This window comes from Phyllostomus hastatus, unplaced genomic scaffold (assembly GCF_019186645.2).
Source record: "Phyllostomus hastatus isolate PE091 unplaced genomic scaffold, TTU_PhHast_1.1 phas_contig_150, whole genome shotgun sequence".
NCBI lineage: Eukaryota > Metazoa > Chordata > Mammalia > Chiroptera > Phyllostomidae > Phyllostomus > Phyllostomus hastatus.
Window position 1 is genome coordinate 5,257,801 of NW_025333611.1, and position 14,455 is coordinate 5,272,255.

Genomic DNA, 14,455 nt, shown 5'->3' on the forward strand with positions numbered 1-14,455 from the left:
ATTTCCCGCGGCCGTTCTCACTCTTCCCTGCCACCTGGACGCCGCTCCTCTGCTCTCACATTTTCCGACAAGAAAGACGCGAGATTCCATCAGCGCCTTCCTGTGGATCTCAGAGGAGCCCGTTCCCACGTGAAGACGGCCCCCACTCCCAGCGTTCCCTCTGAGCCGCCCCGGGGCAATGTGATGAACGAGGGAACCCCCATCCCTGTCCACGCCCAGGGACAGACTTCCGTCCACCTGGGGGGTGCTCGTGGCATTCAACATCTGCCGAGGCCGCCAGAGCCCTGGCGTTCTGCATGCAGGGTCTGCGCAAGGTGTGGCGTTTCTGTAAGCGCCTCGGAATCCAACACACCCCACTCCGCTTCAGGCTTTTGCACACACACAGGCGTGTGTTCTCGGCAGAGTTGGTCACAGTCGGCACAGACAGGAAAGGGCGCGGAGGCCCGGCGCGGCAGGGTGCGTGAGCGGGCTGGCGTGTGCGTGCGGGAGTGTGGTGCACGTGAGCACAGGAGGAGCAGTGCACCGGTGCGCGAGGCCGTGTGGGTGAATCGGAGGTTCGCCTCATGGCGCGGAGAGAGCCAGCCGCAGAAGACGACGTAGTGTCGGATTCTGTCCGTGTGCAGCTGGCTGAAGGGCGGGCAGGACGAGCCGCTGAGCCAGGCCGGGGGCCGGGGGGTTGGCAGCAGGGGGTGCAGGGGCCTTTCCTAGGCGATGGGAGGGCTCTGTCTTGCTTGGGGGGTGCTTCCTCCAGGTCTGCATATATGAAAAATACGGAAAAAGTTGCTGAGCTCAATGATTTGTGAACTCGGTACTGCTTTTAAGAAGAAAATGATGCACGAAGAAACCGCCCCAACCTTGCGTCAGCTCCTGCTTTGGGCCGAGCAGCCCTTCCGTGGGCAGCAGCTTCCTAACCGTCACGGCCATCCTGTGCGTTTGCCATTGCTGTCGCTCCTTCACGGGACGGGCCTGCAGCTCGGACAGGGAAAGTCACACGCTTGGTGTCACCACAGAGTTGGGGTGTGCCCTCTTTCTGTCACACACAGGACTTTCCGAGCCGCCTCTGGGTCTCCCGTACCAAGTCCGTGTTACCCCAGCCTCGCCTTTGCCTGCCCTCCTCACCACCCCCTCCCCCGCCCCCGGTCCAGAGTGGCTCTGACCCGAGTGTCTTGTCCCCCTCAGCACCCCTTCGTCAGCAGCATCACCAGTAACAAGGCTCTGCGGGAGCTGGTGGCCGAGGCCAAGGCCGAGGTGATGGAGGAGATTGAAGACGGCCGGGACGAGGGGGAGGAGGAGGACTCCGGGGACCCCACCTCGGTAAGGCCCCAGGGAAAGGCTGCTGGGGAGGGACGGGCCCCCCCACCCAGGGCCTTGGCTCCTGTGGGAGGGGCCTGGGGGAGCAGGAAGGCCTCCTTCCTGCGTCTCCCCAGCTCACAGGTCACACGGGCTCCCAGGAGTCGAGATTTTCACGTGAGATCCAACACGTGTTAAAAGTTGGTAGCTGGCTCTTTGCTTCCCAGCCTTTTCCCTGCGTGGCTCACATACCAAATGCATGTGTTTGAGCGTGCATGGGGCTGCACATGATGGGAGGCCACAGGCCCAGGGGCTCTGGCCACCCCAGACCCCGCCCGGCTGCCCCGAGGGCCCAGGGGCCCCCGTGTCTGCCCGTTTGTAACTCATTTGCAGCTTCGGCACTTGGCTGAATTTAAATGTAAACGAAAGCTAATTTTTAAAAGCGTAAAGCCATTTGGGCCCAGGGAAACGAGTCAGTGGCTGGATCCCGGCCTGAGCTTCTGCGTTTGGGCCTGTGGTCTAGTCATTTGCGGGGCTTGGGGGGGTGTGGCCTCTGCCAGGAGGGCCACTTGCTGTCCAGATGATGCCGTGGGCCTGGTGAGGCAGGTGCTGGGCGTTGCTGTGTGGGGACAGGATCAGACCTGAGGTTTTGAACCCTCGCTCTGCATGTTGAGAGAAGGTGGATTAAAGTTGTTTCTGGAAGCTTCCATATCCAAGATCAAAACCTAGTCCTTCAGGACCCCGGGGAATGCTTCCAGTATGAGTCCATTAATAGCAAGTTTGAACATAGGCAAACCTACCTATGGGACTTAGATATCGAGGTCAGCACCGAGATTACGTCAGTGGGAAGGGTGGACGCGCAGGGGGGGGGGTGGGGTCTGGGGCCAGGTCCCATCCCACCCCGACCCAGGAGCGGGCAGCGTGGGTGCTCACTTCATTCAATAGCCTGGACACTTAGGTGTTAGCCAGATACACAGGTGTTCTCTTTCCCAATAGCAACATTTCCAATCCTTTCTTCCCCGCAAAAGCTCTGAAAACAAAACATTAAAAAAAGTCTGTGGCTGGTAGGCGAAATCTCACCCCTGGATAAATGTATTCTGGGTTTTATGCAATTTTGGAAAAAAAAATTTAAATTAGTTGCCCGTGTAAAAAGCAGAAGATGTGTAACGATCCAGATCCTAGCTTGTCTTGGACAACCTGGGAGGTCTGGCCATAGGGGACCCCTTTCCCTACGATGTCACAGTTGGCCGGAGCGGGGAAGCCGGTGTCCCTTTCAGATGGGCGGGGGCTGGCCAGCGGGTCACAGCTGCCCGAGTTCCTAGGAGGAGTAACAGGTATTGAACTGAGCTACGATCAGAGAGAAGCAGCAGGTTCCCATTCCTCCCGACAAGTAGTAATTTGATTGTCGGTCAGGCAGTAGGGAGTGCTGGGGCCGGCGGCTTGCTGGGGTGACACCGAATCTGCCTCCCTGGCCAGGACACACGCCACCCTGTCGGGGTCTGACCTGCAGCCGCACGGCACCTCTGCCTGTTGCCGTGCACGCACAGCAGCCTGGCCTTGACTGCCTTTTTTTTTTCCCCCAGCCTCTGGGGAACCACGCACCCACCTCTTCCGAGGCGACTCAGGTGAGCCTCGGTGCCGACAAGGAGCCACTTAGCACCGCAGCGCCGCCCAGCCAGCCTCAGGACAGCGTGAACGGGCCCAGCCAGCCCTCTGGGGACGGACCCCTGCAAACCACCAGCCCCCCAGAGGTTGCCCCTGAAAAGGAGAACAGCCTAGCCGTGCCCGTGCCCCTGCGCAAGACCCGGCCAGTGTCCATGGGCGCCAGGATTCAGGTGCCTGAGGAGAAGGAAGTCGCTGACCAGGGTGGGGGCCTCGGTCCAGCAGCCAGCAGCCGGTCTTCGAAGACAAGCCAGAGCCGGCCCAACAGCTGCGCCCTGGAGGCCTTGGCCAGCGAGAAGCTGGCCAACGGCAGCGTGGAGCTGCCCACCCAGGCCTCTCCTCGCCCGGCCAAGAGGGACTTGGACTGCGGCAGCCTCTCTGCCTCCGACAGCATGGACTACAGTGCCTCCCTGTCCACTGACCTGTCCCTGAACAGGGAGTCGGGCTCGCTGTCCCTCAAGGTAATGCCACCTCTTGCGCACAGGCTGGGCTGTTCCTCTGCAGGGCTGGGGTGTTTGGAAGCAGTTGATGGCTGCCTTCCCTTTCTAAGTGGCTCACAAGGATTGCTCTTTTTATTTTTATTTTTTAATTTAATTTATGTTTTATTTTTTTAAAGATTTTATTTACTTTTTAGAGAGAGGGGAAGGGAAGGAGAGAGGGAGAGAAACATCCATGTGTGGTTGCCTCTTGTGCGCCCCCTCCTGGGGACCTGGCCCACAGTCCAGGCATGTGCCCTGACTGGGAATTGAACCAGTGACCCTTTGGTTCTCAGGCCCACGCTCAGTCCACTGAGCCACACCAGCCAGGGCGGATTGCTCTTTCTTGAAAGGGCTTTCAGTTCGACTTGCAGTTTAATCTCCAAAATATCCGAGCTCAGTGTGCGGTTTAGTCACGTTGAACGGTTGGTTTGGGTATAAATGCCAGTCTGGGTTTCCATTTCAGGTGGGTTTGGTTAAAGGCTGTGGTGAAATCAGGGGGAGAGGATTCTAGAAGTGGACATTCTCCCATCGGTGGCCCAGCCGGGGGCTGGCAGAGTGGATTGAAGGGAGCGGGCTCAAGTCTGCCTCCTGGCTCCGTGGCCTTTCTAGCAGGAGGTGCCCTTGTGAGGACAGAAGCCACCGCTCGATGGCCTGGCCCTGCAAAGCGCTTTATTTAAAGAAAATGAAGGCGGCCCCTTCGCCCCACGTACATATGAGAAAACAGGGGCCTAGGGGGAAGTGGGGAGCTGCTCAGACCCCACCACACTCTGGGCTCTGGACCCCAAAGGCCATCCTGCCTTCCCACTGGGACTCTGGCCTCCCCTTCCTCCTCCTCCTCCTCAGGTGACCGAGGGGGCCGACCTTGTCCCCTGCCCGCCCTGACAAATCTAGGACATTTTATTTTTTTAAGGTTTTATTTATTTATTTTTAGAGACGGAAGGGAGGCAGCTAGAGAGAGAGAGAGAGAGAAACATCAATGTGCGGTTGCTGGGGGTCATGGCCTGCAACCCAGGCATGTGCCCTGACTGGGAATTGAACCTGCGACACTTTGGTTTGCAGCCCGAGCTCAGTCCATTGAGCTACGCCAGCCAGGGCAAATCTAGGACATTCTTGACCTCACCGCTGGTCATTTACTTGACGGGGCCGGTTTTAGGGAAGTTACGGTATCTTTGTGGCTTTTCCTTTCATTGTTCACTCGGGGAAAAGCACACAGTAGAAACTCACATACCTGCCGGCTGAACGGGAGTGAGGCCACGGGCCGGCACAGCGCACCCTGGGAGCAGGTGGGGTGGCAGTTCTAACAGGCCGCCAGCACCAGGGGCGGCAGCAGCTTCTACCTGCAGTTATAGGTGGGGCCCATCCTCAGAGGCATCCTGTCTCTTCTGAAAAAGACACTAAAAGAGTGAAAAAAAAATTAGAAAAAAAAAGCCGTCCACCCAGAGCCGGGGCCCCGCTTCTGCTCCGGGGTGTTGACAGCGAGTCTTGCTGGCGACTGGCAGTGAGTCAGGGCCTTGGCCGCTCTGATAAGAGTCCGCTGGCTGCGTTGGCACCTGGGCACGCCAAGTAATCTCAGAGGCGGGCGGCCCTGTGACCGTCTTGAATTGAGTCCTAGGACACGTGAGCTGGACGCGGCTGGGAAAGGACAGTCAGGGGGTGACCGTCCAGTGCCGTTGCCGTCCAGAGTCCCCGGGTGCCCACTGAGCGGGAGTTGGGGTCAGAGCGATAGTGAGGACACAGAGACTTATGGCCGGAGCCGCCCTGGCCCTCCCCTGCCCCCTCTCCTGATCCCGTCTCCCCCCTCCCCTCCAGGGCCAGGAGGCCCCAGGGGAGTGTCGGAGGGGCAGGGCTGGGCCACTGCTGGATGGGCCTCCGGAGCCAGTGGGAGGTTAGGGAGGGGGCTGCACCGCCCCCTCCGGTGCGGGCTCCCGGGCCCTCATCCGAATCAGGGAGGACTTTCGGGGGCATCGGAGCGCCTGCAGGGCCCCGGCCGTGCTCTGTGACCCTGTGAAACGCGTGATTGTTCGCAGGAAAAGGCGCAGACTGTGAATAGCCTCCCGGTGCCCCAGACGGGTGTGGCCGCCGGTGGAGGTCAGGGTCAGCTTCGGCTGCCAAAGCAGTTATGAACCCGGTTTTCCGGGCTCTGTGGATTCTGGCACCGTGGACGAAAGGCTGGGTCCGCAGTACCGACTGCCAGACGTAAACGCCGAGCCCCGCGCCCCCGCCGTGAGCCAGGGGCTGCGTCACGTGCCGCCCCACGGGTCTTCTCACTGAACCTGTGCCACCTCTCTGGGAGGCAGGCGCTGTTTTTCTCCTCCTGTGACACGCTGAGGAAGCGGAGGCTCAGGCAGGACGAGGGACTGCCCAGGGTCACCGAGCCAGTGGGTGACAGGGTTGGAAATGTCCTGTGTGTGAGAGTGTGGGCAATGTGGGGGGTGGTGGAGGGCGCGGGCAATGCCTAAAGGCCAAGGTCATGGGGAGGACAGGGGATACGTTGAGATACTCAGACCCCCGGGTTGAGAAGCTTGAAGCAAGGGGACAGTGGACATCCGTGTCCTCCTCTGGGCGTGGGGCCGAGGGGCCAGGAGGGCGGTGGGCCACGCCCTCTGCCACCCCTGGATTCTCAGCCGAAAGGCTGAGCTTTGCCTGGTGATCTCTCCCGGCCAGGACTCGAGGCTGCACAATAAAACCCTGAAGAGGACCCGCAAGTTCGTGGTGGACGGCGTGGAGGTGAGCATCACCACCTCCAAGATCATCAGCGAGGACGAGAAGAAGGACGAAGAGATGAGATTTCTCAGGCAAGCCTGGGAAGGGCTGCTGGCGGCGCTGGCTGGGCGGGGGTGCCGTCACAGGGGCTGGCGTGGCGTGGCGTGGCGTGGCGTGGGTCTTGGGTGAGAGAGCTGTCTGTGTGTGGCATGGAGGGACAGGTGCAGGTGGCAAAAGGAAAGTGGTTTTGCTTGAGATCCTGTACTCACCTGCCCAGCCACCCGCCCACCTATCCGCTTGCTCACCCAGCCATCCGCCCACCAAGCCATCCACTCACTGATCCATCCACCCACCTACCAATCCATCTACTCACCTACCCACCTATCCACCCACCCATCCACCCACCAAGCCATCCACCCACTAATCCATCCACTCACCTACCCACCCACCCACCCACCCACCCATGCTTTATCCATCCATCCGTGTATCTACCCACCCACCAGGTTGGGGAACATGTTGGTGGTGCCCCGGGCAGTTGAGGCGGGTGGCTTTGTAGAACTTACACCTAAAGGGCCAGCACCCAGCACCCAGTGAACCCCACCTGTGGGCACGCGACGGGAGTGATGGACGATGTGAGAGCGAGAGGCTGGGCTGGGGGCCGGAGTTCCGCGCGCGAACCTCCTGAACGGAACCTGGGGGTGCGAGGAGCCCCCAGGGCACTGCAAGCCTGGGGCCCGAGGCCTGTCCAGGGAGCTGGGAGGTCAGGGCTGGGGTGCGGTCCCTGGAGGCCTTGGGATTGGGGTTGGGGTGGAAGAGCGTGGACTCTGCGCCAGCTGGGGCGAGACTGCCGAGGTGTGCCCAGCTCCCGCGTCCCTATGGAACGCTGGCCCTGGCCGCGGGGCTGGGCTGGGCTGCGGGGACCCCGTCCGGGACGGTGGCCAGGAAGGGGTGGTCAGACCTACCATGCACCTTGGAGGCCAGACCGGTGGAGTTGAGAGGGTCTGTGTGGGGAGGGGGGGGAGGTCAAGCTGGGAGCCCCTTGTGTATTTTTTGGGTGCCCAGGCCCCCAGCAGCCCTCCCGAGGGAGACCCTATTTTCACCATTTCATAAACGGGGGAACTTTCGGGCAGGCCGCCCAGGTGAGAAGGGGTTGAGCCGCCATAACCAGGCCCGTCTGTGGGAGGGCTCTGCCGGGCTCCCGCTGGTCCTGAAGCTTCCCTGGGGTCTGCCGGGCGCGGGGCGCGGGGCTCAGCGGTTGGGGGGCCTCGGGGCCCAGGAGCTCCCTTGGGGCCAGGCCTTCGCATGGCAGATTTATTTTTGGTCTAGAGACTATTTCTAGAACATCAAACACATCCGTATTTTGATTTTTTGTTTTATTTTAGTTTTTTTAATTTTTAAAAAAGATTTATTTATTTTTAGAGAGGGTAGGGAGGGAGGGAGAGAGAGAGAGAAACATGAATTTGCAGTTGCTGGGGGCCGTGGCCTGCAACCCTGGCATGTGCCCTGACTGGGAATTGAACCTGCGACACTTTGGTTCGTAGCCCGCGTTCAACCCACTGAGCCATGCCAGCCAGGGTCACATCCATACTTTTAAAAAGCAAAAACATGCAAGAGCCACAAAGAAGCAGTTTGGGGTGACCCGGGCCTCCACTGGGTGTGGTTCTGTGTACATACGTGTGCACACACATGCACGTGCTTTGGTGTCATCTGTGTGGGTTGGGCAGTGAGGGGGGGAGGGTCGCTGTCGGCAGAGGACGCCACCCTCTGTGTGAACGGTCACCTGGGAGGTGACCTGTGTTCCTCCAGCGGCAGACCTCGAGGGCTGGCTTTCCGACAGGTGCCCCCTCTGGGCTGCTCAGGTTGCCGGGGCTGAAATTCCAGACCCACCACTCTCCACGGAGACACCGTGCCCTCCGGCCTGGCCCCCACCCCCACCTACCTCCCGAGCCAAGGCGCCTGTGTGCTGCTCAGGTTCGGAAGGTGAGACCCGGCTGAGGTGGGGGAGCAGAGCTCCCCAGGAGCAAGGCTTCACTTGTCTGCTGCCGTGGTCCTGAGGGCCGTGTCCCGTGAGCCCGGCCAGGCCTCCGGGCTGCAGGGGTGCGGGAGGTGGCGACCAGGCCACCCACAGCTGGCCCCCCGCCCGCGCCACATGGGGGTCCTAGCATTTCCGGAGGATCGGGTCACAGGCGGTCCTCTGAGCCATGTGACTGAACGGTCACTCTCCCAGACTGAGGCTCCCAGGTCAGAGTTCCTTCTCTTCGTCCCTGAAACTGGTGCTGGCCCTGTTCTGCTTTCGGGGGGCGTGGGGCAGTCGGGAGGTAACGTTAGAACCTGGCTCTGTCCGTCTTCCTGTGTCTTTGGGTCAGCTGTTCTGTAAGCCCGTTTCTCTCGAGTGAAGGTTTCCAGTGTTTGGTTAACGCTCTCGAAATCGCCTCCTGCCCCCTCACGCCCCAGAGCACAGAGGCTCCGAGGGAAGCTCCTTTCTGTGGCCGTCCAAAGCGTCTCTGGCCGTTCCCAGAGATTGGCTCTGCTTCCCCGTCGTTGGAGAAGGCGCCACTGGGAGTGTCGGCTGCGTGGCGGGACAGGTGTCCTCTGGTTTAACCCTCCGAGGACCCGAGTGGTGGAGATGCCCTGCCCCGTGTCACAGCTGCAGGAGCCGAGATCGGGGGAGGCCGAGGACCCTGCTGCAAAGTTGGTGGGGGGGCTAAGACCCGAGTGGGGTCCCTCTGACCCCGGAGTGTACGGCCCCCCCTCCTGCAGCGGCTCTCCCCCCTCGGGGTGGAGAGGCAGGTAGCACAGTGGGGAGACCCTGGTGCAGGCCACAGGCCCTGGGCGAGGCCAGGACATGGGCTGCTGGGGAGCCCCCGGTCCATCAGGGAGGCCGGGGTCCTTCTTTCCTGATCACAGAAATGGACCCTCAGTTTTCGGGGGGCTTGCTCAGAAAGAGCTGCAGTCAGCAGGTGGGGGTTGTCCCACCCGTGTTTTCTGTGAGCGGGTGATACAGTTCTGTGAAAATGAAGGTATGTTATGTGGTTCAGGTCAAGTTGTTGTTTTTTTTTTTTTTCATTGTATGCACATTTTGAATAGGTAATATAATATTATACTTAAAAACTCAAAAGGAAAAAGAGGGTAAATAGGGAAAAATCTCCCTCTTTCACTTTCCTGCCAGGCACCCAGTCCCTTCCCCGTGTTACGATTTTCTGATGTCGTTCTCCCAGGAATACGCAGTGTTTACGTAGGAGAGTCAACACACACACACACGTGCACACATATGTTGACTTTTCACCCGGATGGTAGGGCAGGAAATGGACCCCCCGCCGACTCAGAGATCATTCTGCATCTGTCATGAAGAACAGTAGCAACTGTAGAGGTTTTCCTTGTCATTAAGTATCTTCTAAAACTTGATTTTTGATGGTTGCATAAAATCACATCACATGGGTGTGTTTTAATTTCATTAGACCTCCACCGACGGACATTTAAGTTGCTTCCAGTTTTGTGCAAAGATAAGTGGCGTTGCTATTAATATGTGCATTCAGTTTTGCTGTGCATCTGCGCACGCTGCTTTAGAATCCCCGTCCAGAAGTGGAACCGTTTTCTCAAAAGGCATAAACTTACTCCACATTGTCCTCCAGGAATGTCATAGCAATTTATACCTCAGCAGGTTACGAAAGTCTCAGTTTGCCCTAGATTGAGGAATCTCACCCGTTTAGTCAATCAGAATGGTGTTTCTTTTAAATTTACATTTCATGTCCACGTAGGTTATTTAAAACTTTTGTCTTCTGTTTCATGTCTGTTCCTGTTCCGTGTCACTTTGTAAAATTAGGATATCCCTGTCTTATTGATTTGTGAGCACTCTTTACATATGAAGGTTATTGTTTCCTCCATAAATGTCAACTGAGGCCTGAGTTCTGACCCTGCTGCCTCTGCCCCAGACTGGGGTGGTGCTGCTCTACGCTCCGGCCTTCAGTGTCCCTAGCTTGAGTTACGGGATCTCTGGGGCCACTTTCTGATGGAGACAGCCATCTCTTTTAACCCGTCAGGCGCCAGGAGCTCCGAGAGCTCCGGCTGCTGCAGAAGGAAGAGCACCGGAACCAGAACCAGCTGAGCAGGAAGCACGAGCTGCAGCTGGAGCAGATGCAGAAGCGCTTTGAACAAGAAGTCAACGTGAGTGCGAGAGAAGACGGGTCCCTTGAGCAGAAGCTGCAGGGTGGCCGTGGCTGCGTGGTGGAGAGGGACTCGCGGTGGCCCGGCTCCTCTGGTGTCCCGATGTCACTAGGCACTGCCTTGTTGTAAACCCATGAATTCCGTGAAGGTGACAGCGCCCCTGAGTTATACAGGAGGGTCCCTAGAGGGAAATTAACCTGCGTTGAGGATCGTGTAAAAACCTCGCAAGGTCGATGGCCTGGTCCCCTGTCTGCACACGAGGGAACGGAGGCTCAGAGAGGTTAAGTGACTTGTCGCAGGTCACACAGCGAAGAGGTGATAGAGCTGGGGTTTAAGCCCAGGTCTGAGGACAAGCTCTGGGCTCTCCCATCCCCACTCCCCATCTCCCCCCGCAGTGACTTACAAGGCGACTCTGCTGAGCTCCTCTTCCTGCTCTGTCCAGGCCAAGAAGAAGTTCTATGACACGGAGCTGGAGAACCTGGAGCGTCAGCAAAAGCAGCAGGTGGAGAAGATGGAGCAAGACCACGCCGTGCGCCGCCGGGAGGAGTCCAAGCGGATCCGCCTGGAGCAGGAGCGGGACTACACCCAGTTCCAGGAGCAGCTCAAACTGATGAAGAAGGAGGTGAGTGCGTGTTGGGTGGAGGCCGGGCGGTCTGAGGGCCCCAGCATGCTCTCGGTTGCGGGCAGTCGAAACCTCAGCTCAGCCTTGCGCAGCAACGGGGAGTTTGGGGGAGCTGGTTTACCCGAAAAAAGCTCACGTCCTGGTGTGTCTGGATCTGTGGCTCCGCCTGCACCGTTAGGGGCTGCTCCTCCATCGCCTGGGCGCCGCCTGCCTTGGTGTTGGCTTGGCTCCCAGGCAGGCCTTCACCCGGGGGTCTCGGGGGGCAGCTTCCTCCACGCCTTCCAGCTTAGCAGAGAGGGCGGGGGAGCAGGGAGGACGGTGGCCAGGGGGATTTGAGATGCTGTCGCCAGGAGGGGCTGCGGGTGCTGCCAGGACAAACCCACATGCCCTCTGTGCCTGACCCTCTCTTCCGCCGGAAGAGCAGCCCCTGAGTTTGGACCCAGGCAACCTTCTCCCTTTCCCCCATCCAGCTGGAGGGGGAGGGGAAGGCGGCCAAGAGGGAGAGGGTCCTGGGACAAGGAGGCGTGGAGCCTCGAGGAGCCACGAGGAGCCACGGAGGAGGCATGGCTCTCAGCCTGCCCTGGGGAAGGGGGTTAACCCCTGAGAACAGCCCGCACCTCTGGGGGTTCACCAGACACCGGGAGGCGGGGACCCCTATGCTTTCCCGTGCTCTCAGGAGGAAGGAGGGGCCCAGAGGCGGACGTCCCGAGGGTGGGTGTGCCGGTCCTGGCCGTCCCCACTCTGCAAAGGAGAGCTGGTTGGGGGACAGCCTCCAGGGTCGTCCACGGCGGGGCCTCGGAGCCGGGCTCCCAGCCTTCGTGGGGCCGGGCTGGCATTTGGTGCCTCCAGGGGCCCGTCGGGGCAGGGCTCGCCCGGGTGGCACAGGTGAGGGGGCACTTGCCTTGGGCACAGAATGGAAGAGGGCGCCAGAAAGCTCAGGAATCAGGATAGGTAACATTCTAATGCAGCGCGTTAAAATAAAGATTCGTGCCCAGTGTTCGTGATCAGCAACAGAATATCGGCTATTTAAAATAAAAACAGGGTCCGACAGGACAGGGATTAAGGTGAGGCAGTGAGGCTGAGCCCTACAAGCACAGGGCTAACTCCTGTCTGTATTTAAAATTTCGGTGTGTATCTATTTTACTTTAAATTTAAAATGCATTCATTTATTTTTAGAGAGAGGGGAAGGGGAAGGGAGAACAGAGGGACAGAAACATCCATGTGCGAGAGGTACATCGCACACCCCCAGTGGGGGGGACCTTGGCCCGCACCCTCCCAGCTCAGCAGTCCCAGGGGTCAGAGGGCAGCGTTTTCCAGACGGGTCCAGCCAACACCCCGAAGCCCTCACTGGCCTGGGAAGGGTCCCATGTTCCCTCTGCACCAGTCCCCGAGGCTAGGGCTTGGGGACCAGGTACCCAGCCTGGAGTCAGATTGGGGTGGGGCGTCACCCCACCTCACCCCAGGCACTGAGGAGAGGGGCCGGAAGCATGCGTTCCCGACTGGGGTAGTATCACCAGAGAGGGGTTAAAGAAAAGGAAACCCGTGGGTACTGTTACGGTTTAACAGACTGAGAGTGTGTCTGTGGGGCCATGTTTCATGGGGGTGATGCCCCAACCCCATGATTAGGAAGATGTCTGAAAGGGTTGGGGGGGACAGTAATGGGAAACAGGACCAAGAAACCTGCCCCGAAGGAAACCAAGGCGCTGGCCTCAGAAGGGGGTAGGGACACCCCGCAGCAGAACCAGCACTGGGCTGCCCCGGGGAGTCTGGATGCTGAGTCAGCAGCAGTCAGCAGTGGGCCCGTAGGTGCCGCCTGGCAGAGTGGCTGGGTGGGGGGCGGGGTTGGGGGCCAGCGCCCAGGAAGCGTGAGGAGGCGCCCTGACCCGGCGGCGCCCTGACCCGGCCGTGCTCTGCCGTCTCTGGTGCAGGTCAAGAACGAGGTGGAGAAGCTCCCCAGGCAGCAGAGGAAGGAGAGCTTGAAGCAGAAGATGGAGGAGCATGCGCAAAAGAAGCAGCTTCTCGTGAGTCCTTGCCCCTCACTCGGGGAGTGTGGGAGGCTTGGGGGTCCCAGGCTTGAGACCCCGGATGGTGACCAGGTCCCCCCTTCGTCTGTGCCCCATGCCCTACCCCTTGAATGCCTGTCATTCTGAGTACCTAAATCCAGCCCATCCTTTTGTCACCCTGTTACCACCTCTCTCAGGCAGTCTTCCTTGATTGCCCTCCCTCCAGCTGGAAGGGAGCTCTCCCGTCGCTGGACGCCCCAGCCCTTCACATCCACCTTTCCCCACGCCTCCTGCCTCGTTTGATGGCGTTTGTACGTCCCGTCTCCTTGACCAGCCCAGGGCGTCCGTCTGTCTGCTTGGCATCTTTTGGGGTCTCAAAGACAGCAGGCCCGCCACCTCCCGGACCTGGTTCTCTTCTCGTGTTGCCAGGGGGCCCCACCCTCCATCCGGTGGTCAGGCCAGAAACCCTGTCGTTTCTGACACCTCCTCTCCCTCCGGTCCCTCATCCCCTCCTGAAGCACGTTTTTGTTCGTGTGTTTGTTCGTTTGTTCGTTTGATCTCCAAACTCCGGAGCCATCAACCCAGGCACATCTCCGGCCCACTAACCGCTGTCCTCTCCTGCCCGATCTGCTACAGCCTCCGCCCAGCCAGTCCCCCTGCTTCCTCTTGTCCCTCTGCGGGTGGTTCAGTGTCACACCAGCAAGTGTGACCGTGTCACCATCCCCGCCACAGCCCTGTGCCTTGAGAACCTTCAGGGGCTCCCCCTTTGTCCGTGAGATACGACTGGCCTCCTCACGTGCCTGCGAGACCCCGCAGGTGTGGCCCCTGCCAGCCCGTCCCCCCGATGCGGTCCCTCTGCCCCGGCCTCACCGGCCTCTCTTCACCCCCGACGGCCACGCGTGCATTTCCTCCCACCACGGAGCCTTCGCATGTTCTGCTCCTGCACCCCCAAACGCACAGACGTCTCAAGTCGACATCCACAAATGCTCAGCACGGGGTGCGGTTTAGCCTTCGCCGCCCCCTTTGCAGGGGAGGGAACTGAGGCTCCGGGAGGTGACACTGTGGAGGCGACAGCGGGGGCGGAGGCCCCAAACTCAGCCTGACTGCAGGCTCCCCGAGGTCTCCAGGGCACCACCACACTCGCCCACAGCCTGTCCCTGGACGCCCAGGCTGGGGAGGGTGGGAGACACAGGCCCTCGCCCCCACAGAGGGACAGCGGATGGGCCCTCTCTTTGAGAGGACAATCTGGCAATGGGATCAGTGGCCTCCGAAATGTGCACATCCCTCGGCCTGGATTTCCTGCTTTAGAGACTAATCCCGAGGCTTGGTCACCACAGAGACTCACGCACCTTTGGCTGCCGGAGTGTGAAGAGTGGCACTATCTAAAGTAGGGGCCCCTGGAGACAGCCCGGTGTGTACTGGGTACATAAGTTAGGGGCTGGCCTGCCCGCACAAGGTTTTCGGCCGGTAAGCCTCATTTGATGGAATGTTACATTGTAACCTGGAAAGGTCTTTTAAATAATACGTTTAAA

General features: G+C 59.6%; 1 protein-coding gene across 1 annotated transcript in view; it reads left to right on the forward strand.

The window, feature by feature from the left end:
• Window positions 1–14,455, forward strand: part of STK10 (serine/threonine kinase 10) — an 87,737-nt gene that overhangs the window by 59,950 nt on the left and 13,332 nt on the right. The window contains exons 8-13 of the mRNA XM_045823789.1: window positions 1,180–1,314; window positions 2,874–3,413; window positions 6,096–6,226; window positions 10,175–10,298; window positions 10,741–10,920; window positions 12,849–12,941. Coding sequence (XP_045679745.1) covers window positions 1,180–1,314; window positions 2,874–3,413; window positions 6,096–6,226; window positions 10,175–10,298; window positions 10,741–10,920; window positions 12,849–12,941 — 1,203 coding nt within the window. The remainder of the gene's footprint in view (window positions 1–1,179; window positions 1,315–2,873; window positions 3,414–6,095; window positions 6,227–10,174; window positions 10,299–10,740; window positions 10,921–12,848; window positions 12,942–14,455) is intronic.